At 38.6% G+C, this 23,323-nt stretch overlaps 2 protein-coding genes across 2 annotated transcripts; both read right to left on the reverse strand.

Annotated features, from left to right (window-relative positions):
• Window positions 1–2: 2 nt before the first annotated feature.
• Window positions 3–22,038, reverse strand: LOC5575291 (methyltransferase-like protein 5). Its single transcript, XM_021850592.1, has 5 exons — window positions 21,793–22,038; window positions 21,608–21,726; window positions 20,537–21,030; window positions 322–545; window positions 3–252 (listed from the first exon to the last, which is right to left on the reverse strand). Exons 3-5 carry the CDS (start codon window positions 20,798–20,800, stop codon window positions 105–107), a joined length of 636 nt encoding a protein of 211 aa, XP_021706284.1. The 5' UTR covers window positions 20,801–21,030; window positions 21,608–21,726; window positions 21,793–22,038; the 3' UTR covers window positions 3–104.
• Window positions 20,800–21,820, reverse strand: LOC110674290 (SOSS complex subunit C homolog). The gene is made up of 3 exons (XM_021838570.1): window positions 21,793–21,820; window positions 21,608–21,726; window positions 20,800–21,030 (listed from the first exon to the last, which is right to left on the reverse strand). The coding sequence occupies exons 1-3, from the start codon at window positions 21,818–21,820 to the stop codon at window positions 20,800–20,802; spliced, it is 378 nt and encodes a 125-aa protein (XP_021694262.1).
• Window positions 22,039–23,323: the final 1,285 nt, after the last annotated feature.

A 23,323-nucleotide genomic window follows, 5' to 3' on the forward strand; every position in this document is an offset into this window, starting at 1 on the left:
CATTATTTGAAAGATTCACCAGTTTATGATACTATTTATTTTTGCTTTTTTATTGAGAGTTTATTTACGATCATGTAAAGGTGTTAAAAATGCATAAGTTATAACTATCTTTTTTCAAACCGCCATAGATCCACGGCAATATCTACACTCGATCTTTTATGAAATTTATAAGTTTGAGGAAGGTTATACTTTAACTCAGCTACGACGGTGGCTTTAACTTTCCACTCGATTGCCTTTTTCTTAATGTGATCCCTAGAATACAATAAATGCAGCATTCAGAAGTTGTGCTAAACGAGCAACTTTGATCCTTCAAACACTCACCTGGTTGATGTTTTATGTAGCGAATAGACACTACGATCTGCGAGGGCCAGTCCAATGCGTAGAAATTTCATGTCAATGCCACTGTTTTGCTTTGTGCCAAATGGAGGATTCATAAGCACCGTGTCAAACTTGTGCTCAAAATCAATGTCTTCCATTCCTAGCACATCCCACTGTATGCAATCCACATTGTCCAGCTCAAATCCTTCGATGTTACCTTTGAAAATCTAAAATTAGAAATTTGAATATATTTTTTGACACCGTCTTTAGGTTTGCTGTACAGACTGAATTTCCAGAAATTACAGACTGAAAATCATACTGTCTAATAATAATCTTAACACGAATTCATTAATATTAAAATCAAAAACATCTAAATAAAGGAAAGAAACGAATTTAGTACTATACCATTTAATTCCACTAGAGTTTTTATCCAAATTGAATGTCTTTGAGTCTACGGATTGAAATGTTTTTAAGCATTTATTATATCAAAATTAAGATATAGAAGTGCAATAAAAACGTGTTATACTTAGAAAAATGTGCTCATTCGATCTACCTTTTTTTTAATTATTCATCACTAAACAACCTCATTTACTCCTCTGCAGATTGTGTCGGACATAAATCGACTGCTTATTTGATGCGATGATAATGGCCTGAGAATAATGGCATGCACGTAACCGGCAAAAAGTGCAAAGTAATTTCCTTCTCACGAACCAATAGCATTTCGCTCCATCAATATAACATGTGACCAGATTTTTGGAAAGTGTTGACTCAATCTGTGCTCTGGGTGTTACTATTGACTTAAAATTGAGATTTAACGAGCACATAAGCATCATAACTGCCAAAGCATGTTGGGGAAGACGGGTTAAGAGCGCCCACCGGGGTAAGACGGACCACCTTCAGTTTGGCATGAAAATGGCGGTTCTCTTAAAAGTTCACCAAGCGCTATCCATGAACACAAGATTTTTGCCATTCCGAACCATTTAGGTTAATATTTACATTATTTTTTTCATAACAAATATGAGCATGAGCATAGATGACCCTTACAATTCGTAGTTGCTACTCCGTGATTGACCAGAACAATCGAGGTTGCACAGGGAGATAGTGAATGGGGCTTACCATTCTTCAATGTGCACAAATCGAGAGCTCAAATATTAGAAGTCAATAACGGCGCCGGCCACGTCCTTACGGTCATCGGGGAAGGGGAGGAATATAAGTTAGACAACCGTTGCTACTAGAGACCGAGTATACCTCTGCATCTCCACAATTGTCATGGAAAGGATATTGGGTTAGTGGGATAAGGTAAAGATCTGGGAGTCACCTAATAATCACGCCTAATAATCGCGAAATAATTAGATTATCGCATTGTACGCCGAGCAAGTGTTCATCACTCGCCCACGCAGGAGCAAGCGACGCGATCAATAGATCAAACACTACAACGATCCGCGGTGCTTTTCCATTTCACTACGTGAACAACGCGCGATATGTTTGATCCTGCCCTCATCGCCCGCCCCCGCAGGAGCAGGCGTCAAGGTCGAAGGATCAAACACAACTCTTAGGGCCCGTTTTGTTCATTATGTACATAAATGACTGTAGAGAATAGGGTTAGTACTAACAAGCGTGTGTACGATACAATGACATGCGACGAGTTTTACGTTTTTGTGACATTCTACATTATTTTTTTCATAACAAATAGCAAAACACAGTTTCTGTTCGTCGATATTGAATTTGATCTAAATTCAAAAGATGCTCACTTAAGGATTTCGGAAGGATTTTTTAGTAAAAACCTAAAAATTTGACAACGAGCAGTTGGAAATGTAAAAGATGCGCGAAATGGAACTTAAAGCCAAGGAAAATATGCAGGTAGAAAAGATAAAGCAGGAGCAAGAGTTACTGGACCAACAACTGGCATCGGAACGAGCGTTCGTACAACAACGAGATGCTATCCGAAGCCAGATAAACAGCAGTCTGCAAAGAATCCAATCAATCATGGACGCAAAAGGTGCCGTGCCATTAGAAGTTAAGTTTACTATAATCTAGTACAAATTACTGAGCAGTGCAGTAAATGTAACCATGTCCATAGTAGCATCCACTACAAAGCATTGTATTTCAATCAGTGACACCCACCGTACAACACAAAGTGGTCAAAAGTAGAATGCCAAAATTGTCAAATCAAGAATGTTTCTAGTCATAAATACTGCAACTGTGGTTGAATAAACGGAATATATTTTCTTGTGTAGTGATGTTGACTATGTTTTGGTAGAATTAACAGATAAATATAGTCGGTTGAAAATCGTTGGTGCAGTTCTTAATTTTACCATGGATTCAGTAGTTTTTACAATAAAATTAATTTTAGTGTATTTTCGAACATGAGCAGTGACTGAAGCTGCACGTTAAGAATTTTTCATTCAGAGTGCAGAGTGATTCTGCACGTAAAGAACAATCTATTCAGAGTGACGCTTAAAATTATTACAATCATGCATATGAAAGAAATGCATGGAATCTAATCGATTACATGACAATTTGCACAAAATCATGAAGGTGCTGTAATTTGACAAGATTTGTAGTTATTATTATTATGTTTTATTTAAGACACTTTACCATTTGTCATGGCATTCGTGTCTGACAAAGATTTGTAGTGTAATTTTGCGATTAGTCTGGTATTCTCTTTATGTCTATGATTTTATGATGATGGTACATTAACACTCAAAAGGCCAAGCTCTTTCAGCACACGAATTTTCAACTTTAAAAAATCATAACTCACGTGAATCTTGAGCAATCTTAATGAAATTTTCAGACAAGGTCCAGTTTTTATCCTAGTTTTGATAGCAAGGATAACAATAGTAGAATACCGGATGGTTCCGGAATTATTCCAGATTCCCTTGGGGTACCTGCCTATGGCCATTTGGGGTATTTCAATAATTATTATGTTTTTCATAAGGATCGTCCCTGAAACAACATCATGAACTCAATCCTATCTAAGGCCGATCACACTGGTGCATCGTACTGAAATTTCAGGCCTTTCAATAGGCTTCCTAGCCTTCGGAAGTGCCCCGAGGGAACCTTTACAAGGGGACAATTACATTTTCTCATCAAAATAGGTCGTGCGACAGCTTCTTCTTCATGATTTTTTATAGGAAGACTTTTTATGTATATGAAAAGGTTCATTGACCACATGGGCTGTTTCTGGAACCATAGGGGTGCCCTCAGGGAACCTGTGACAGGGGACATTTTTATGTCCACACCAAAACATGTCATGCGACAGCTCTTTGCTCATGATTTTTCATGATAAGTATTTAAATGTATTGGAAAAGGATCATTGGTCACTGTGGCCGTTTCTGGAACCACTATGGTGCCCTCAAGGAATCTGTAACAGGGGACATTTTCAGTTCATCACCAAAACATGTCATGCGACAGGTCTTTCCTCCTGATTTTTGAAGAGAAAACTTTTTTTGTATTGGTAAAGGTTCATTGACCACATTGACCGTTTCTGGAATCATAAGGATGCCCTCAGGGAACCTGTAACAGGGGACATTTTCGTGTCCTCACCAAAACATGTCATGCGACAGCTCTTTGCTCATGATTTTTAATGAGAAGTATTTCAATGTATTAGAAAAAAATCATTGGTCACTTTGGTCGTTTCTGGAACCATTATGGTGCTCTCAGGAAACCTGTAACAGGGAATATTTTCAGTTCCTTATCAGGACATGGCATGCGACAGCTCTTTCCTCCTGATTTTAGAAGAGAAAACTTTTTATGTATTGGTAAAGGTTCATTGACCACATTGGTCGTTCCTGGAATCATTATGGTGCCCTCAGGGAACTTGTAACAGTGGACATTTTCGGGTCCTCAACAAGACATGTCATGCGATAGCTCTTTGCTCCTGAATGTTCATGAGAAGTATTTCAATGTATTGGAAAAGGATCATTGGTCACTGTGGCCGTTTCTGGAACCACTATGGTGCCCTCAGGGAACCTGTAACAGGGGACATTTTCAGTGCCTCACTAAAACATGTCATGCGACAGCTCTTTCCTCCTGATTTTTGAAGAAAAAACTTTTTTTTGTATTGGTAAAGGTTCATTGACCACATTGACCGTTTCTAGAATCATAAGGATGCCCTCAGGGAACCTCTAACAGGGGACATTTTCGTGTCCTCATCAAAACATGTCATGCGACAGCTCTTTTCTCATGATTTTGCATGAGAAGTATTTCAATGTATTGGAAAAGGATCATTGGTCACTTTGGCCGTTCCTGGAACCATGATGGTGCCCACAGGGAACCTGTAACAGGGGACATTTTCAGTTTTTCACAAAAAAACATGTCATGCGACAGGTCTTTCCTCCTGATTTTAGAAGAGAAAACTTTTTTTGTATTGGTAAAGGTTCATTGACCACATTGACCGTTTCTGGAATCATAAGGATGCCCTCAGGGAACCTGTAACAGGGGACATTTTCGTGTCCTCACCAAAACATGTCATGCGACAGCTCTTTGCTCATGATTTTTCATGAGAAGTATTTCAATGTATTAGAAAAAAATCATTGGTCACTTTGGTCGTTTCTGGAACCATTATGGTGCTCTCAGGAATCCTGTAACAGGGAATATTTTCAATTCCTCACCAAAACATGTCATGTGACAGCTCTTTCCTCCTGATTTTTCAAGAGAACACTTTTCATATATCGGTAAAGTTTCATTGACTACATTGACTACGTTGATTCTTTCTGGAAACAATAGTGTACTCTAAGCGTACCTGTGATATAATTATTACATACATTTTCACTTGTTTATTTCATGCTGTAAAATTCATGTGATTTCACAAGATAATTTTTTTTTTTTTGAAAATACGGGTTTACCATCTTTTTCTATATAAATAAAACGGTTAATACATTAGTAGTAGATAGCAGGTTTATAATTTTCTACCCATGTGTCTTAGATTTTTATAAGGATGTGACAGAATGTAAGAATGTGAGTTCAGACCAGCACTACGTGGTTTATGTTCTATTAGTCTTCTGGCATAATCTGTACATCCACAATTCATAATTGCACCGTGCTTGATTTGCAACGAGCTATTGAACCTTGCCGCAAAAAGGTACTTGATAGGCTAACAGATCAGACAATTCTGAGACAGGACGTGTCAGCTTAACTGTGTGTGCCCCCTTTGTTTTTTCAGCGAATAATCTAGACATCATCAAGATAATTTCACTCAAAAATCTTGTGAACGAACTAAAATATCAAGGTCTCTAATTTGATACATTTTGACACGTGCAAATTAGTAAATTATAGTATATAATCTATTCTAGGAATCTGAACATGTATCAATTTCAATTATAAGACTTTCAAGCGAATATCACAAGTCACTAAAAAAAAATGATATATGTGAGTTTGATTTAACATCTGGCTGAAAAAAAAATTAATATTTTGGGAAATTCTCAGCCATTCTTGAAATAACTCCAATCTATGGAATAGCAACACAACTGAACTAGCAACAAGTGCCCAATGGATGACACTTGGTTTGCTCTTGCCCACAGTTGATCAGAAGAAGTTTTCTCGTTTTATTTTGTATGGGGAAAGGCATCTAACTTCAAAAATCTCGTAAATGAAACCATGAATTGAAAAAATATTTGGTAAGCGTGATAGCCATTATGATTACGTACAACCGGTACCAAATATTTTTTCGAAGATAGTTTCCAATTTTGAAAAATAATTCGTTAGATGCATTTCGCCATACAAATATTTTTCGCGTTACCTTTTAGCGATTTCTCGATTACTTTTTCAAATCGACGTAAGTAACTTTCATACGGTTTTGAGAAAATTAATTCAGAAGAATCACAACCTGTCTTCTAAAACTGTTTTAAAATTAATCACCTTTTTAACATTTTTTCGACGTGTACATTTCTTAAATTTTGCATACAATGAGCTCGCGTTCAAAAACTATGGAGTTCCTATTATTTCACACAAGAATTTTATGACAAAATGATAAGCCGTTTTATTCAGTTACTTGCGACGTTTTTCTACCAGTGTAAAATCGACTCAAGTAGTGTTTTGTTTTGATTCGTGGTTAAGTCACTTTTTCTCTCCATACAGCGGGGCGGCGAAAGTAGTGGTTAGGTTGCGAAAGTTGAAAATCTTACTTTCGTCATTTTGTAAATCCGAAAATTAAACGTTTTAAAAGTGAAAAGTTGAGTTGGTACAGAGCGGTACGTGTACAATTCCGCCTGCTTAACACGTAGGATCGATAAAGTAAGTTTGTATACTTTTTTGACTTGAGTCTGTATTAATAAGTTTTCGAGATTTTTTGTGCATGTGACACTAGCGCATGTGCGTTACTATGCAATTTAACGGATTAAAAATAGTTCAACCAACGACCAATTTCTCTCCTCATTGCTTTTCAAGGAATACAGAAAACAACGGTACCTGTCCAATTTGACAAGTACCGACACCGTTGTCTTCTAAGTTCCCAGAGAAGAAAGAGAGATCACGGCGGACTGGCCTCTAGATCGTTGCATGCCTGACATAACCTTGAAACTCCATATAAGGAAGAAAAACAACATTTCCATCAGTGAATGTCAACTCCATATAAGAAAAATGCAAACAATTCTAGCAGTGAATGTCAAAGAGCAGGACAGTCAACTGAAATTGATAAAATGAGGCGCGAGCTTTGTCAAGGTGGCCAGGCGTTTGCCAATTTTGACAGGCAATTTGTTTTGTTTTTGTACTGTGAGCTGGTCTGTCTTGTTTTTGCGTATAAATAAAATGTCGTGCTCATCAGAATCTGATATTATCGAAGAAAACTCGGATGTAGACGAAAACGTTTGGGATTTGGACAGTGATGAAGAGTGTAGTGAAGAACATCCGTTCTCGTATGAAGAAGACGACAATAAAGCAGGAGATTTTAAGTGGTCAACAAAGAAGCCTTCGTTCTTCCCAAAATGTGACAGTGTATCAAACTGTGACAGAAGTTTCAAATTGGATGTAGATAGCATAACGTCACCAATAAAAGCTTTCATGGAATTTTTTGATATGGAGATGATGGATAGGATTGTGGAATATACGAATGGGGAAGCTGCTGCAAAAGGCGATACTCACTATCGTCCTGTTTCTCGTTGTACAATTCAAGCTTGGCTAGGCATTCTCATCAACGCCGGCCGGATGCATGCCAACAAAGTGAACATTGAGGAGCTATGGTCAACAGACTCCGTCAACGGAGTTGTCTTTTATAGAGCGGTAATGTCGAAAGCTCGATATAAAGAGATCACGCGATATGTTAGATTTGATGACACCCAACATCGACTTGAATCAAACCGTGATTCAAATAGCGAGGGTGGTTCACATGATCGGCTGGTAAAAGTACGTTGGTTCCTTGAAAAATTTCAACAGAATTTCTCTTCAAAATACAACCCAAGCAAAAATTTGACGGTCGATGAGAGGATCGTAGCTTATCGTGGACGTTGTTTCTTTATTGTTTATATCAAAGCGAAACCACACCCATATGGCATAAAAATTTGGGGCATTTCTGATGCAGAAAACTCGTTTTTAATCTTTTTTGAAGTTTACGCAGGTATTTAAAAGAAAAAGATTTTCTCAAAAACTAGACTATATTCCAATGTTTTCAGGAAAAGTCGGAGGAAAAAGTGAAAAAAAATCAAGGTCGCCGCGTTGTGCTCGATATGGTCGACAAATTCAATGAAACGGGCAGACGTGTCTTATTTGATAATTTTTTCACCAGCGTTCCGCTTTGTGAAGATCTTCTGAAAATTGGTTTTACCAGTGTTGGTACATTACGTGCCAATAAGCGGGAAATTCCTGATGAATTTCTCATGTACAAAAAGAAAAAAATTGATGTTCATCGTGATGTAGGATCATGCTTGCAAGCGTATCATGACAGCATCATGCTTACTTCATGGATTCCGAAAGTAGGCAAAAACATTCTACTGCTATCATCCGATCCTGATGCAATGGAAAATGAAACTATTGAGAATACTAATAAAAACGACGTAATTCAACTAAATGAATCCACTGCATCGAGATCCAAAAATTCTGTAAGGAATGTCGGTGTGAACAGAAGCTCCGTTGGATCCATTATGAAAGCGAAAGTAAGATTAGTGTTGATGTGTGTAGAGTGAAAATATATATAATACTTTTTTTTTATTCTATATTCTAGGAAAGAGTACAGAAGCAAGTCAATAAGCCACGTGTGGTTTTGTTGTATAACCAGTACAAAGCTGGAGTCGATTTGACTGATCGCCATACCGGTGAGTATTCATGCCAACGGAAAACAAGAAGGTGGACATTGGCCTTGATAGAAAACTGTGTAGATTTGTGTGTACACAATTCGAAAATTCTGTTCATAACGGCCAACCCAACGTGGCAAAAAGATTGTCCTTACAGGAAACGTAAGTATTTAGACTGGTTAGCCAAAGATTTGGCTATTGAAAATGTGCGTAAGCGTCTTGATACAACCGAACATGACAAGGAATTGCGAGGGAACATCAAAACATTCATTGACAATTTTGAGAAACTATACGGCGAAACAACTAGACCAACAGCAATATGCAGCATTTGTGAAAATCACGGAAAAATGGGAGAGTGCTCAAAATGCAGTGTCGTAATCTGCAATGCGCATACCGTTGAAAAACAAGTATACAGGTGCGTTGATTGCAGAAACGGGAAAATTACAAAAATCATGCATTTCTCTAGTAAGAAGAGATGCCAGTTCTGCCATCGTTCAAAGGATCGCAAGACCAGTGTATTCTGTTGTGTGTGTACAAGATTTATGTGTACTTTACATAAGCGCGAAGAGGAAACATTGAAATTTTGTTCTAATTGCTTGCAGTAGTGACTCGTAACACACGTGAATAAAAATATAAAACAGAAAATATGGTTTTTATTCTATATCAATCTGTATCCGATATGATACAGATGTATCTCATACTCCAAGGCAGTGAAGGATTAGGGCTTGGGGGGGTTTGGTGGTGGTGGGGTGTTGGCGCTTCAGATTTCACAAAGGAGGTCTAATTACAATTTGTTTCTTACAAACGAAACAATGTTAATACGCAGGAATACTATTTTACTACTACAGTTAACTCTCCCTTACTCGATATTTCGTATCTCGATATCGAGTTAGAGAACCATTGTAAAAGTTGATATTCATGGCTCGACGGTCCCTTGAATCGCATTTGCACTATAACTCGCATTTGTTCTATAACTCGATACCTCCCTAACTCAATGGTCTCTTCAATATCGAGTTAGGAAGAGTTGACTGTATTGTGAAAAAAGAAACAAAATTTGTATACAATAATGTGCAAGTCTTCTACTGAAAAATCAAGAGGAAAAAGCTGTCACATGCTTTTTTGTTTTGTCCTCAAAAGAAAATACCCCCGGTCACAGGTTTCCAAAGGGCACCCGAATCCAGAAACGTCTAATGTGACCGATGATCCTTTTCCTATACATTGAAATGCTTCTCATAAAATATCATGAGGAAAGAGCTGTCGCATGCCATGTCCTGATAAGGAACTAAAAATATTCCCTGTTACAGGTTTCCTGAGAGCACCATAATGGTTCCAGAAACGACCAAAGTGACCAATGATTTTTTTCTAATACATTGAAATACTTCTCATGAAAAATCATGAGCAAAGAGCTGTCGCATGACATGTTTTGGTGAGGACACGAAAATGTCCCCTGTTACAGGTTCCCTGAGGGCATCCTTATGATTCCAGAAACGGTCAATGTGGTCAATGAACCTTTACCAATACAAAAAAAGTTTTCTCTTCAAAAATCAGGAGGAAAGAGCTGTCGCATGACATGTTTTAGTGAGGCACTGAAAATGTCCCCTGTTACAGGTTCCCTGAGGGCACCATAGTGGTTCCAGAAACGGCCACAGTGACCAATGATCCTTTTCCAATACATTGAAATACTTCTCATGAACATTCAGGAGCAAAGAGCTATCGCATGACATGTCTTGTTGAGGACATAAAAATGTCCCCTGTCACAGGTTCCCTGAGGGCACCCCTATGGTTCCAGAAACAGCCCATGTGGTCAATGAACCTTTTCATATACATAAAAAGTCTTCCTATAAAAAATCATGAAGAAGAAGCTGTCGCACGACCTATTTTGATGAGAAAATGTAATTGTCCCCTTGTACAGGTTCCCTCGGGGCACTTCCGAAGGCCAGAAAGCTTATTGAAAGGCCTGAAATTTCAGTACGATGCACCAGTGTGATCGGCCTTAGATAGGATTGAGTTCATGATGTTGTTTCAGGGACGATCCTTATGAAAAACATAATAATTATTGAAATACCCCAAATGGCCATAGGCAGGTACCCCAAGGGAATCTGGAATAATTCCGGAACCATCCGGTATTCTACTATTGTTATCCTTGCTATCAAAACTAGGATAAAAACTGGACCTTGAATTTCATTAAGATTGCTCAAGATTCACGTGAGTTATGATTTTTTAAAGTTGAAAATTCGTGTGCTGAAAGAGCTTGGCCTTTTGAGTGTTAAAGAATTTTCTGGGTGGTTTTCGATCTTCGCCAACGCCAGTGATTGATGTTTTTTTTTTTAATATTAGCTTAACATCTATGAAGAGATCTTGAGAGTACAGCTATCAAATTTGGAATCACATATTTTCTAACACCAGTACTGAGATTCTGGTGAAATTGCGGTAGAATTTTGATGCTCCCCGTGTGTTTTCTTAACAGCATGTTGAATTCCGGAAGTTCTAAGTGTTTCTGTGATGTTCTCGTTATTTTGGTGGGGTTTCTGATAATATCCTTGGAATTTTTAGAACTTAGAATGTAGAGATTTTTATTGGAATTGTAGTGATTCCATTGGTAGTCGTTAGAATTCAATGAGGATCTCCCCTAAAACACCAGGGTTCTCTTTGAAATTATTAAAAATCTTATCGATTTCACAAAAAATCCCATTGAAATCTATAAAATATTTACCGGCGTTCAAAAGATTTATATTAAAGCTTTGCTTTTAAATTCCAACGGAACTGGAGTTTAACGGAATCTTAAAGGTTTTTACAATAATTACAAAGATTGATTTTCAGAATTACAAATATTCACACAATAATTCGCAGGAATCCCACCGTAATCGCATAGACTCTTACACAAATACCGTCTTAAAGATACCCACAGAATTCCAAGAGATTAATATCCGGAATCCCATTCCCACCCCAATTCTAGAGTTTTTACCAGATTTCTAATATTTCCGCAATATTCCTAGAATGGTATTTAAACTTCCAGAATTATCATAAAAAATTCGACATCCCTATCGGAATCGCAAAGTTCTTTCAGGAATTCCGGAATTCCAAAGGAAATCTGAGATGTCAAAATTTTTCACGTAAAATTCAGAATTACATTATAAATATCTGAATTCCTACCGTGCATGCGTGCTCGTAAATAGCGCTGACGTTGCAACACTCATTTCTGAGTTAACAACCAGAGATGTATGTGATGTCACAATTGATGTTTCTGTTGATGACTTCAATAGGAAATACGTCTTTTGTTTTGTGGTGTATTTACCACATGATGAACCATCCCCAATGGATGATTTCAAACGAGTTGTCGTTCACTGCCTATGAAAAAGCCTTCTGCTGATTTGTGGGTAGTGATGCTGATACTCATCACATCATCTGGAGCAGCTCAGATATCAATATAAGAAGCTCCAGTCTGATGGAATGCTTAAGTAGTTCAAATCTTGGATTACTTATTTTAGGGAATCGCCCAACCTTCATGGTATCTGCTAGAGAAGAAGTGTTAAACATAATGCTCTGCTTGAACAGAAACAGTCACAAGTTGACGAAATGGCATGTATCAGATGATGAATCATTATCTGATCATCGCTACATCTCTATATGAACATATACTCCACAAACTGGGAAATGATTGTGACCAAATTCTATGAATTCTCTCCGTCCATTGGAAATCCTAGTGATTTGAATGTTTCCACTTCCGGTGAATTGGGACACAATTGTCCTTACTTCGAGTGAATTCTACAATTGCTTGTCATTTTGTTCCTCACAACTCCCTTCGCGGAACGAGTTGACGTCTGGCTATTTGTAACGGAATATGTAAGACAGTTAGGCTGCTTTTAAAGTTCTTGCTTAGGCCAACTCAAGGTCTAAGCTTGTTATCGCACGTCGAATTCAATTTCAGGAACTGAATTCAGTGAACTCTGTAAAACTTATATGGGTCCTTGCTATTCTTCCATTGCTGGGAATGAATTGGCTTATGAATTAGCTCGCAATGGAACATCGCATGACTTCATTGGCTCTCAGGCAGCTATTCCAATTTCGAAGTGCTGGGTGAAGCTTCAGAAATTCTTGGCCAGCACCAGCAATATTGGAATAATTTTGAGTCATGTCGTCAAACAAAATTGTACATTACTGAGCCATCCCAAAGGTGGCTAAGTATTTAACAAATCTGTCAAAGCAGAATTGCAGTCTCTTGGTAACATCCTTGACTGGTCACTGCCGACTCAACTATCACATGGCAAATATTCAGTGTGTTGATACATTTGTGTGTGATAGTTGTGATTCCGATTATGGAACTTCTTATCACCTGATATGTAACTATCCAATCTAAAGCCGTTGGTCCCGAGATGAACTAGCCCAGGGCTAAAAATCTCGTTAATAAAGATAGAAAAAAAAATCTTCGCGTAATTGCGATTCCAATTACTTGGTTAACACTTATTAAGTGAAACTGATTTCAGAAACCTGAATCTTCAGGACATTCTGTTATTCTTAACCCGCTGTGGTAATGAGCTATAGGCTTTCTTTACGCTCATGCGTTTTGCAGTCTCCTTTTTAGTGCGCTGTTCGAACCCATTGTGGTATGGAGCTACATGCTTTCAATTCACTTATACGATTTTCCCTCTTCAAGGGACCCCACTCCTATTTCCTCCCATCTTTCCCTTCCCTTTCCTCTCCCATCGGGTATATGATGAAATAGGCTCAAATATGGCGATGGCACAAATCTCTCAAATGGCGGGGAACGTGCCTCTGGAGCCGGCCTTCTGATACCTGATACGGTAAATTTTTACAGTATTCGGTGAAAAATTACGGTGTTTTATTTCACCGAACTGTTCAGCTGTTGAGATTACGGTGAAATTCACCGTAAGAGTTTAGTGTGAAGCGGGCGTTGTACAATAGTAATACTATTCAAGTAAAATGAAATCAATTTTGTTAAAAATACAAGCCAAATCCGCATATATTTCCAAAATGTAGGGGTGATCGGGGCAATATGGGCCGCCTAAGAAAAACTTCATGGAATGCATAGAAAAACAGCAAAAACTATTGTTTAAATGCTAGTGACTTGTACTATGACATGTTTTCTTCCATGTTATGTCGATAATTAATGTTAACATCAACTTGAAAATTATTTTAGGAAGGTTTTTGAAAATCATGTTTTCCTGCGTGTTCACCAACCATATGGGGAATTAAGATTTTCATTTAAAACAATATAGAGAAGAGTGAATGATAAAGTGTACGATATTTGAAAGGAAATTTTATAAGCTTTGCTTGAAATTGTGAATTCAAGCGGCTTATTTTTGATAGATACATAACATATTGTAAACAGACCATTGTAAACAGACCATGTAATTCTTCAGTGTAAGATCAAGCTTCCTATCGGTTGGACGTCTTTTCAATAGTGCTCTGCATTGAGTTGTGTGTTTTTTGAGCGAAGCTCATTTTAGCTTGGGTGATGGCTCTCCATTCCCGCGAAAACACTTTTAAAGTCGATTTATCGAACTTACCGCGACGTCCAAGTTATGAAGAAATTCATAACTTCATCAACCAAACTCTTGGAGTAGCGCCAAGCCAAGTGAAGCGCTTGCAAGTCAACCATTCGCTAAAATGCGTACATGTGAAATGTGTGGAATTAGCAACAGCCGAAAATGTGGTGAAGAAACACGATGGGCGACACGATTTGGAAGTGGAAGGCTGTAAATACAGGATTCGGCTGGCTATCGATAAGGGGTACACAGAGGTAAAAGTTCATGACCTCTCCGAAAGCATCACCAACGAAGACATTGCGACGTTTTTACATCGCTACGGTGATGTACACGACGTGAAGGAATTAAGTTGGGGCTCAAACTTCGCTTACCAACAAATCTCTTCAGGTGTGCGAGTAGCAGTCATGACGCTACATACGCACATTCGTTCGTTTGTAACCATCAAAGGTCAGGAAAGCCTGATTACTTACTGTAATCAGCCTCTCTCGTGTAGGCATTGTGCACAACCACAGCATCCCGGCCGTAAATGTGCACAAAATAAAAAAGAAGCAAAACCCATGTCCAATACGCCGATCACCAACAGAACAACGCCCGAGAATAAACCATCAACCAAGGAACCCAAACCAACCAAATCGGTCTCGTTCGACTTTACGAGTGCATCATCATCGAGTACCATAAAGATCAAGCCGACGAAGGGTAAGCCTACCACCACTAAGCCGAAACAACAACAGAAACACGAGCAGCAAACCAAACGCTCAGTGAGCCGCCCGAACGACCCGTCAATGGAATCACCACCGAGAAAGAAGCAAGATCTCACCGAAAAAGCCATTCGTGAAGCAGGACAGCAGCAAGCTACATTATCTGCAGAGGAGGAATCATCAGGCGATAGCGATATGGAAACGGTTGACTTGGATGACGATGTTGAACCCAGTGACGTCACTCAATGGATCGCTTGGTTAGAAAGGAAGGGGAAAATATAAAATGTATTGTATTTAATGAATTACTCTCTGACCCGAATGATCGGAAACGATTAAAGGGTCGTTAATAAAACAAACAACAACAACATGTAATTCTAGTATAACCCTTTCTTTCCCACGAGGTTTTTCGTAGTTTAAAAATAGAAAATGTGATATCTAGATAAATCACCAGAACAAAAGATGTAAAGTTTTACTCGAAAATATGAATAGAACTGAAAAAAATATTTTTTGTGGTGGATCACCAGTGATCCATTGGGAAGATGACTGCAACTAGGGTAAGAAAGAGGCATCAATATTTTTTCCATTTCATTGTTGGGGCTCAGATAGCCGTAGCGCTAAACGCGCAGAAAAAGTAATTCAATTGAGCTTGTTTTTTTTTTGTTTGGTGAAAATCATGTTTATACAGTTAACTCTCCCTTACTCGATATTCCGTATCTCGATATCGAGTTAGAGAACCATAGTTAAAGGTGGTTTTCATGGCTAACTCGATGGTCCCTTGGAACGCAGTTGCACTGCTTTTGTGTTCTGTAACTCGATACCTCCCTAACTCGATGGTCCCTTCAATATCGAGTAAGGGTATTGACTGTATTTCTAAACATAGAAGTTTGAAAATCCACTTTATTTAAATTAGAAAAAATGCTGACTTTATTTATTACATCAACAGGCAAGGTATGATGTTACATGTATTACATCAACAGGCAACCCAATGATGTTGGTAGTTAAAAACATACAAATCGAAACAAGAAAGATCAAATCTACAAATAACACATATGGAAGTCAAGAGCTAAAACTTAATCTAAAGCACATTCAAAGTCGTTGTCAGTTGTATCGTCCAGCAAAAAAGGATGAAAATCTTCGTAAGAACTCACGAGTGAGATGAAAGTCGAAGATTGATGTGACTCGGTTGAAAAGGTTCAGTAATCCGTTGATCCCACCGTTAGTACTGTAGTTCGTCCGTCGGAGAGGAAGCCTTAGGAGCGAACTATTGCGGAGCAGTCGTGATCGAGCATTCAAGTCGATTTGTTCGAGGATTGATGCGCCTATTCGTCCCTGAAGCGTATCGGCGATCGTCAAAGCTCTGATTGTGTCTCTTCGCGTGCGGAGTAGCTCGAGATCTATTAGTTGGCATCTACTCTCGTAACTAGGTAGGCGGAACGGATTCGTCCACGGTAGTTTGCGAAGCGCAAAACGTAGAAAGCGGCGTTGAACCGACTCGATTCGCTCGGCGCCGTTGTTGCATGCAGGACACCAGACTGCAGAACAATATTCCAGAGTGGAACGAACGAGGGAGCAATAAAGCGACTTTAGGCAGTAGATGTCCGTGAAGTTTTTGGCGATCCTGAAGATGAATCCAAGGGTTCTGGACGCCTTGTTTACGGTGTACGACACATGCTGCCTGAAAGACAATTGTGAGTCCATGATGACACCCAGATCTTTCACGTGGTTAACGCGTTCGATAATCGTCCCATACAGACTGTAGGCGAATAGAATCGGCTGCTTCAGTCGTGAGAACGTTATAAATGAACATTTGACTGGGTTAACTACCATCCTATTATTATTATTAAAATTCATTGGCTTTTTTCGGTGAATACAATATCTATACTCAGAGTGAAAGGGAGTAACGAAAGTAATGAAATGACAAGATGGATAGAATCGCAAGCGAGCGACGAGAGAAATGAACAGAAGTTGAAAATTTGTTTTAACAGAGGGCCATATGTGTGAACAACACAATCGAAACGACAAATCGTTGCCTAACGTCCTGGTCTTGAACGGCTAGATGTTGTAGTGTTGGTCACTACTAACACTAGACAGGCAAAAATTCGTCGCCTCGACCTGTTAACTATATTGTTCGGCGTATGTAACAGTTCTATCGATCGTTGGCATATTTTCGGAGATTGATACGAAATTGACGTTACTTATTGGATTTTTTCGCGTCTAATATCGCATACCCCTAATTTGCCCAAGTGATCATTCGAACTGAAGTTAGATTTCTTTGCCAATTATATTCTACATTTATAACATCTAGCCGTTCAAGACCAGGACGTTAGGCAACGATTTGTCGTTTCGATTGTGTTATTCACACATATGGCCCTCTGTTAAAACAAATTTTCAACTTCTATTCATTTCTCTCGTCGCTCGCTTGCGATTCTATCCATCTTGTCATTTCATTACTTTCGTTACTCCCTTTCACTCTGAGTATAGATATTGTATTCACCGAAAAAAGCCAATGAATTTTAATAATAATAAAGTCATGCGGTGATTAAACCTTATAAATGTAGAATATAATTGGCAAAGAAATCTAACTTCAGTTCGAATGATCACTTGGGCAAATTAGGGGTATGCGATATTAGACGCGAAAAAATCCAATAAGTAACGTCAATTTCGTATCAATCTCCGAAAATATGCCAACGATCGATAGAACTGTTACATACGCCGAACAATATAGTTAACAGGTCGAGGCGACAAATTTTTGCCTGTCTAGTGTTAGTAGTGACCAACACTACAACATCTAGCCGTTCAAGACCAGGACGTTAGGCAACGATTTGTCGTTTCGATTGTGTTGTTCACACATATGGCCCTCTGTTAAAACAAATTTTCAACTTCTATTCATTTCTCTCGTCGCTCGCTTGCGATTCTATCCATCTTGTCATTTCATTACTTTCGTTACTCCCTTTCACTCTGAGTATAGATATTGTATTCACCGAAAAAAGCCAATGAATTTTAATAATAATAAAGTCATGCGGTGATTAAACCTTATAAATGTACCATCCTATTAAGAGAGCACCAGTTAGCGAAAGCGTCAATCTGTTGCTGCAAAAAGTGGCAGTCGGTTGTAGAGCGGATCTGTAGGAACATTTTTAGGTCATCAACGTAAGACAAACGACGACCTTTGATAAGCAGATGAACATCGTTGAAATACAACAGAAAGATCAACGGACCCAAATGGCTACCTTGTGGGATGCCAGAAGAAGCAGAAAAGCTACTAGATTTGAAATCGCCAATTGAAACCAATAATTGACGACCGGTGAGGTACGTCCGGAACCAACATAACAAATTGCCGCCGACACCAAGCCTGTCGAGTTTTGCGATCGCGATAGCGTGTTCCAGCTTGTCGAATGCAGCAGAGAGATCGGTGTATATGACATCCGTCTGCGGAGATTTCTCGCATACTCTGAGATAACGCCCTAAAAGCCATTGGTAGCCACGTGTGTAGCTCGTTGTTTCTGAGCAAATGAAAGAATAAGCATCCAAACCAACATCACGGACAGGTAGATAATGCGCTGTGAAATAACATGAAAATCCATTCAAATGCTCAGAAACAAAGAGCTACACACATGGTTACCAATGGCTTTTAGGGCGAGATCAGAAGTTATGCGAGATTTGTACATTTTTGTGAATATTTCAAGTGTTGAAACGAATATTCTCACGGTTTTTATTGTGGTGGCTATTTGAAGCATCCTCTAGCAGATCATAATGACACTATACATTAAAACACTGTTTTTTAGGTAAAATCCGGGGTGGCCCATATTGCCCCGAATGTTCATATTGCCCCTATGGGTGTCTCAAGGTGATGATAAGTATATATCTGAGATTTTTGAATTAATAAACCCCCCTGATTCAATCTCCACGTTAATAAATGTAGAATTCATAAAACATTATACTTTTTAGAATCACAGGTAAGTGATATATTTTTTCGCAAAATTGTGTACGAAAATCGTGGTGGTCGCTTTTACCCTGTGGGTGGGCGGTTTTACCCCATCGCTACACGGGAAAAAAATCTGTGGTAAAAATAACTATTTTAGCTGACTACGCCCATTCTTAAAACAACCATGGAAATTCAGACCAATTTACTATGTTTACGGTACATCCCACCGCATTACTGGTACATTTGACAGAAATAATTTACAACAATCTGATTCCAACTACACTGCCCATAATTGCATAACAGTCACATTCGACATTTTCGACAAATTGGAGGTAATACCATGGAGTCATCAATTGATAAATACTTTCGATCAACTTACTGAAATCTGTGAGATTGTTCTAGAAAATTTGAAAATAATACCAAGTTGTTCTGTCACATTGGTAATTATAACCGCATAACAGTCACATTGAGATTATAAATAAGCCTTGTAATGTAGTAGCAATGAAATTTTTATATCAGAATTATTTTTTGACAATTCACCTAGTATACGATATGAGTTGTACAAAACCTTCCTCTTCTTCTTTCTGGCGTTACGTCCCAACTGGGACAAAGCCTGCTTCTCAGCTTATGAACACTTCCACAGTTATTAACTGAGAGCTTACTATGCCTATGACCATTTTTGCATGCGTATATCGTGTGGCAGGTACGAAGATACTCTATGCCTTGGGAAGTCGAGAAAATTTCCAACCCGAAAAGATCCTCGACTGGTGGGATTCGAACCCACAACCCTCAGCTTAGTCTTGCTGAATAGCTGCGCGTTTACCGCTACGGCTATCTGGGCCTCGAGAGTTGTACAAAATATCAGCCTCAAATAAGTACTTTTGAGTTCTTGGTAATTTTTAGAAATTTTAGTTTCCTCCCATACTGCCATAAAATGCACACTTGGTATTCCATTTACTTAATGCCTACTTTTGTCGAATGTTACAAATATGCAGTTATGGGCAGTACAGACATGGTAAAATCAAGTGCATTTCTGGTCTGCTGAAAATTGCCGGTGCGAGCGCATAAGTTAATCCCTTAAAATGGTAGTTTTTACCGCACAATTTTTTTGCGTGTAAAACACCTGCAATGTATTTTTGATCAAGCCTAAGGCTTCAAAAAACGACATGCTGCAACGAAAAAGGATTTATTGATTCTTGATTTTGACATATGAATTAAATTGCTTAGGCGGGCGGTCGTACCCCGTCTTCTCCTACCGTGCTTGGTTTCATCCGTCGCCATGCTTCCGATTTTACCGATGTGTCATTCGTTTTGGCAGCCATGATGTAATTTCAGTTCGCAATTTCAAAGTAATAAAACTCAGTATTCATAGTTCATATGGTTTATGAAAAGTATTACTAGATGTATGCTGATATTTTTTCAACAATGTCAGTGCATCCTATATGACTTTCTTTAACTTGAAACCGTGGCAAGAATTAGTAACAATCATCAACGACGCCTACAGATTTCAATGACGGCCTACTTCGCCTTAAAGATCCCATCAGGGCCTTTGAAATTCAGTGAATTTCATTTCAAATGACATTAAAAATTGCCAAATATATTGGTGAGCCCAACATTATCATTCTGATGTTCGATTACTGAAGTTGGGAATGCTTTCCAAAGTTTAATATCAAATAGAAAATGTGAAAATCTATTTTCTTTTTATTTACATTTTTCGACTCTGGGTCCCATATAGAAAGTGTGCAAAGGAGCAAATTATCCATTTTTGCGTAACTTAATTACAGATGTTCCCAATTTGGCGTGACGTCCCTTAGCAGCATACACACGAATAATCAAATTAAGGATAGGTATAATAAAACTCACCTCTATTGCATCGGCATCAATTTCAACCCCAACAACATGAGCCGCACCCAGCAAAGCCGCTCCGACGCTCAGCATTCCGGCTCCGCAGCCCAGGTCCAGTACCAACTTGTTCTCCAAATCGTCGTAGTTGGTTTGGATCGTGTACAGCATGTGGCTGGCAATGTGCGAAGGCGTAATGTACTGTTCCAGCGTTACCTTAGGATTCTCAAAGCCATCAACCGTTTGCAGAAACTCCTCAAACTTTTTCAACTTTAGGCAAGCCATTATTTAGCACCGGTTGATGTAGCCGAACCTGGTCCCGAACTGGCCCCAGTAGAGGGCGTGTTTTCAAATCGAGGAAGTACCGGAATGATATTGTTGCCGAAGAGCGAATCTTGGGGAATGAAGAAGCCGTAAGATTGGCTCAGGGCCTGGTTGTAAACTGCCTTAGTCGTAGCGTTAATGGTGCTCTCCACCGGTTGGTTCGATTGAGCTTGGCTAGTAGCTTGAACGTACTGAAATGCGACGAAACATCAATGAATGAGATCATCATGAGCAAACGAATGAATGCGAATATTTTACCAGAGATTCCCAACGCCAACAATTGATTCAATGAATCGCAAGATTAGGAAAATGCGCTGATACAGTAGGATTTCGTTTTTGGCAACATAATTGTAATTTTTAGTTAAGCTGTTTCTGTTTGTCTTATTTATGGAATCATATGATGACCTCAGATCGGTCAATTCGAAGATTTCTATAGGCCAGGATAATCGAAAATCCACTGAAGCTCCGTACTGTTATTGTGATTCGAATTCGGGGTCAGTATGAACCCAAGACACAAATAGCGTAACTTTTTTTTGTATTCAAAAATGTTACCAAAAATTTGTTTGATAAAACCTGGGGTGCCAAAAATGGAGCATTCCAAAAACGGAATCCCACTGTATATCTTCTTAACGAAATTATTGCGATCACAACCTGTTAAACCTCATCAATGACTTCACTGGTGATTGTATTTTATTTTACGCTCCAGTATAATGGACCTCAGCCGAGATTTGGGAATCACTGGTATCTATTGATATAGTGCCTCATTACCTGCGGAATCGTCAAACCAGCCGGAGTTGCGCTAATATTCGGAGTAACTGGACTCACGCCCTTCTGAAGAAGCTGCTTTTTGATCTGAATATCTTCCAAAATCTTTTTCGTTACGTCAGCTAATAGAAATTTAAATATGTATAAAAAAAAACATGTATGTTCAGAATGAATTTTGATTTACTCACCTTGTGCATTTGAAGATGGGAAAGCCATTAAATTTCAGATTGCTGGTCGAGAAACCGGTGTTTATTGCAGGATAGCTTTATTAAATCAATTAGCACCTAGAAGTGTGACTGCTGTTTTATTTGCGGAGGAGGTAAATAATTGAATTTCAATTAAAACTGAAGATTTGTGGAAATAATCGTACAGAGAACGTGCAAATATTTTGTGATGAACCGCGAAGCCGAAACAGACTCAAAACAAACGCAAGATAATTTGACAGTTTCTTGTGGTTTCTTTTGGATAAAATTTATAGCTACATTTTCCAGGGTAGAATCAAGGAAGAATTCAAGGTGTACACTAAGCTGAATTTCACTGTCGAATGAGCCTACACTGAAATCAATGTTGGAGTAACCGTAATCATGACCGTGTATAGTTGAGAATACTATTCCAGAATGCAGTTGAATTAACTACAGCAACGATAATGTCTAAAGCCCTCAGTACAGTCTTTGCCAAGTGTGCAAATTTTTCCACACGCATAAACTAACACTTCAATATCCACTTAACACTTCAGATGTTTTGTCATTGTTGAGACCGATGTTTACATGTTGGTTTATGCGTGCGGAAAAATTTGCACACTTGACAAACAGTGTACTGAAGGCTTAGGGCCCATTCACAAATTTCATAACGCTGATGGGGGTGGGTGGGTGTCCTAAAAATGTTACAGCTCATACAAAAATTTAAAAATATTCATACAAAATGCGTCACGAGGGGGTGGGTGGGTATCGAAAATTGCCATTTTTGGCGTTATGAAATTTATGAACAAACCCTTAACGCCAAAAATGACCATTTTTGACACCCACTCACCCCCTCGTAACGCTTTTTGTACACGGGAAAAAATTCTGTGATAAAAATAACTATTTTAGCTGACTACGCCCATTCTTGAAACTACCATGGAAATTCAGACCAATTTACTATGGTACACCCCACCGCATTACTGGTACATTTGACAGAAATAATTTACAACAATCTGACTCCGACTACAGACATGGTAAAATCAAGCGCATTTCTGGTCTGCTGAAAATTGCCGGTGTGAGCGCTTAAGTTAACCCCCTAAAATGGTAGTTTTTACCGCACATTTTTTTTTTTGCGTGTATGAATATTTTACAAATTTTGTATGAGCCGTAACAGCGCGAAGACACCCACCCACCCCCTTCAGCGTAATGAAATTTGTGAATGGGACCTAATGTCGTGTGGTCTTATTTTTACCATGGCCCCATATAAAACAATAATTACTCAAATTGGTCACGGTTGATTCTTCTTTAATTGTAGCAAGAGACGCCATTACTGTTTTCGAAGAAAACACAGCTCCAGCATAGTCAAACGAAATGCTTTGAAAATGTTGAAAAATATTAATTTAATTGAAAAAAATGTTTTGAAGTTATCTTTGGAACAGGTATTAAAGGAAAATGTAAGCTTTGTGTTTCTTAATCATGGTTTAGCTCTACACTGAAAACATTCTACAAGCTTGATCAATGTGTTTCACACGTGAATTTT

This window comes from Aedes aegypti, chromosome 1 (genome assembly GCF_002204515.2).
Source record: "Aedes aegypti strain LVP_AGWG chromosome 1, AaegL5.0 Primary Assembly, whole genome shotgun sequence".
Classification (NCBI taxonomy): domain Eukaryota; kingdom Metazoa; phylum Arthropoda; class Insecta; order Diptera; family Culicidae; genus Aedes; species Aedes aegypti.

Bases quoted from the DNA above. Each gene is read 5' to 3' on its own strand.
- LOC110674290 (XM_021838570.1), bottom strand. From the start codon at position 21,820: ATGGCTTTCCCATCTTCAAATGCACAAG. The intron at 21,727-21,792 runs GTGAGTAAATCA...AATTTCTATTAG, and splicing joins CCCATCTTCAAATGCACAAG to CTGACGTAACGAAAAAGATT. The intron at 21,031-21,607 runs GTAATGAGGCAC...GTCGCATTTCAG, and splicing joins CTGGTTTGACGATTCCGCAG to TACGTTCAAGCTACTAGCCA.
- LOC5575291 (XM_021850592.1), bottom strand. From the start codon at position 20,800: ATGGCTTGCCTAAAGTTGAAAAAGTTTGAGGAGTTTCTGCAAACGGTT. The intron at 546-20,536 runs GTGAGTTTTATT...TTCTAATTTTAG, and splicing joins TTGATGCCGATGCAATAGAG to ATTTTCAAAGGTAACATCGA. The intron at 253-321 runs GTGAGTGTTTGA...ATTGTATTCTAG, and splicing joins CTACATAAAACATCAACCAG to GGATCACATTAAGAAAAAGG.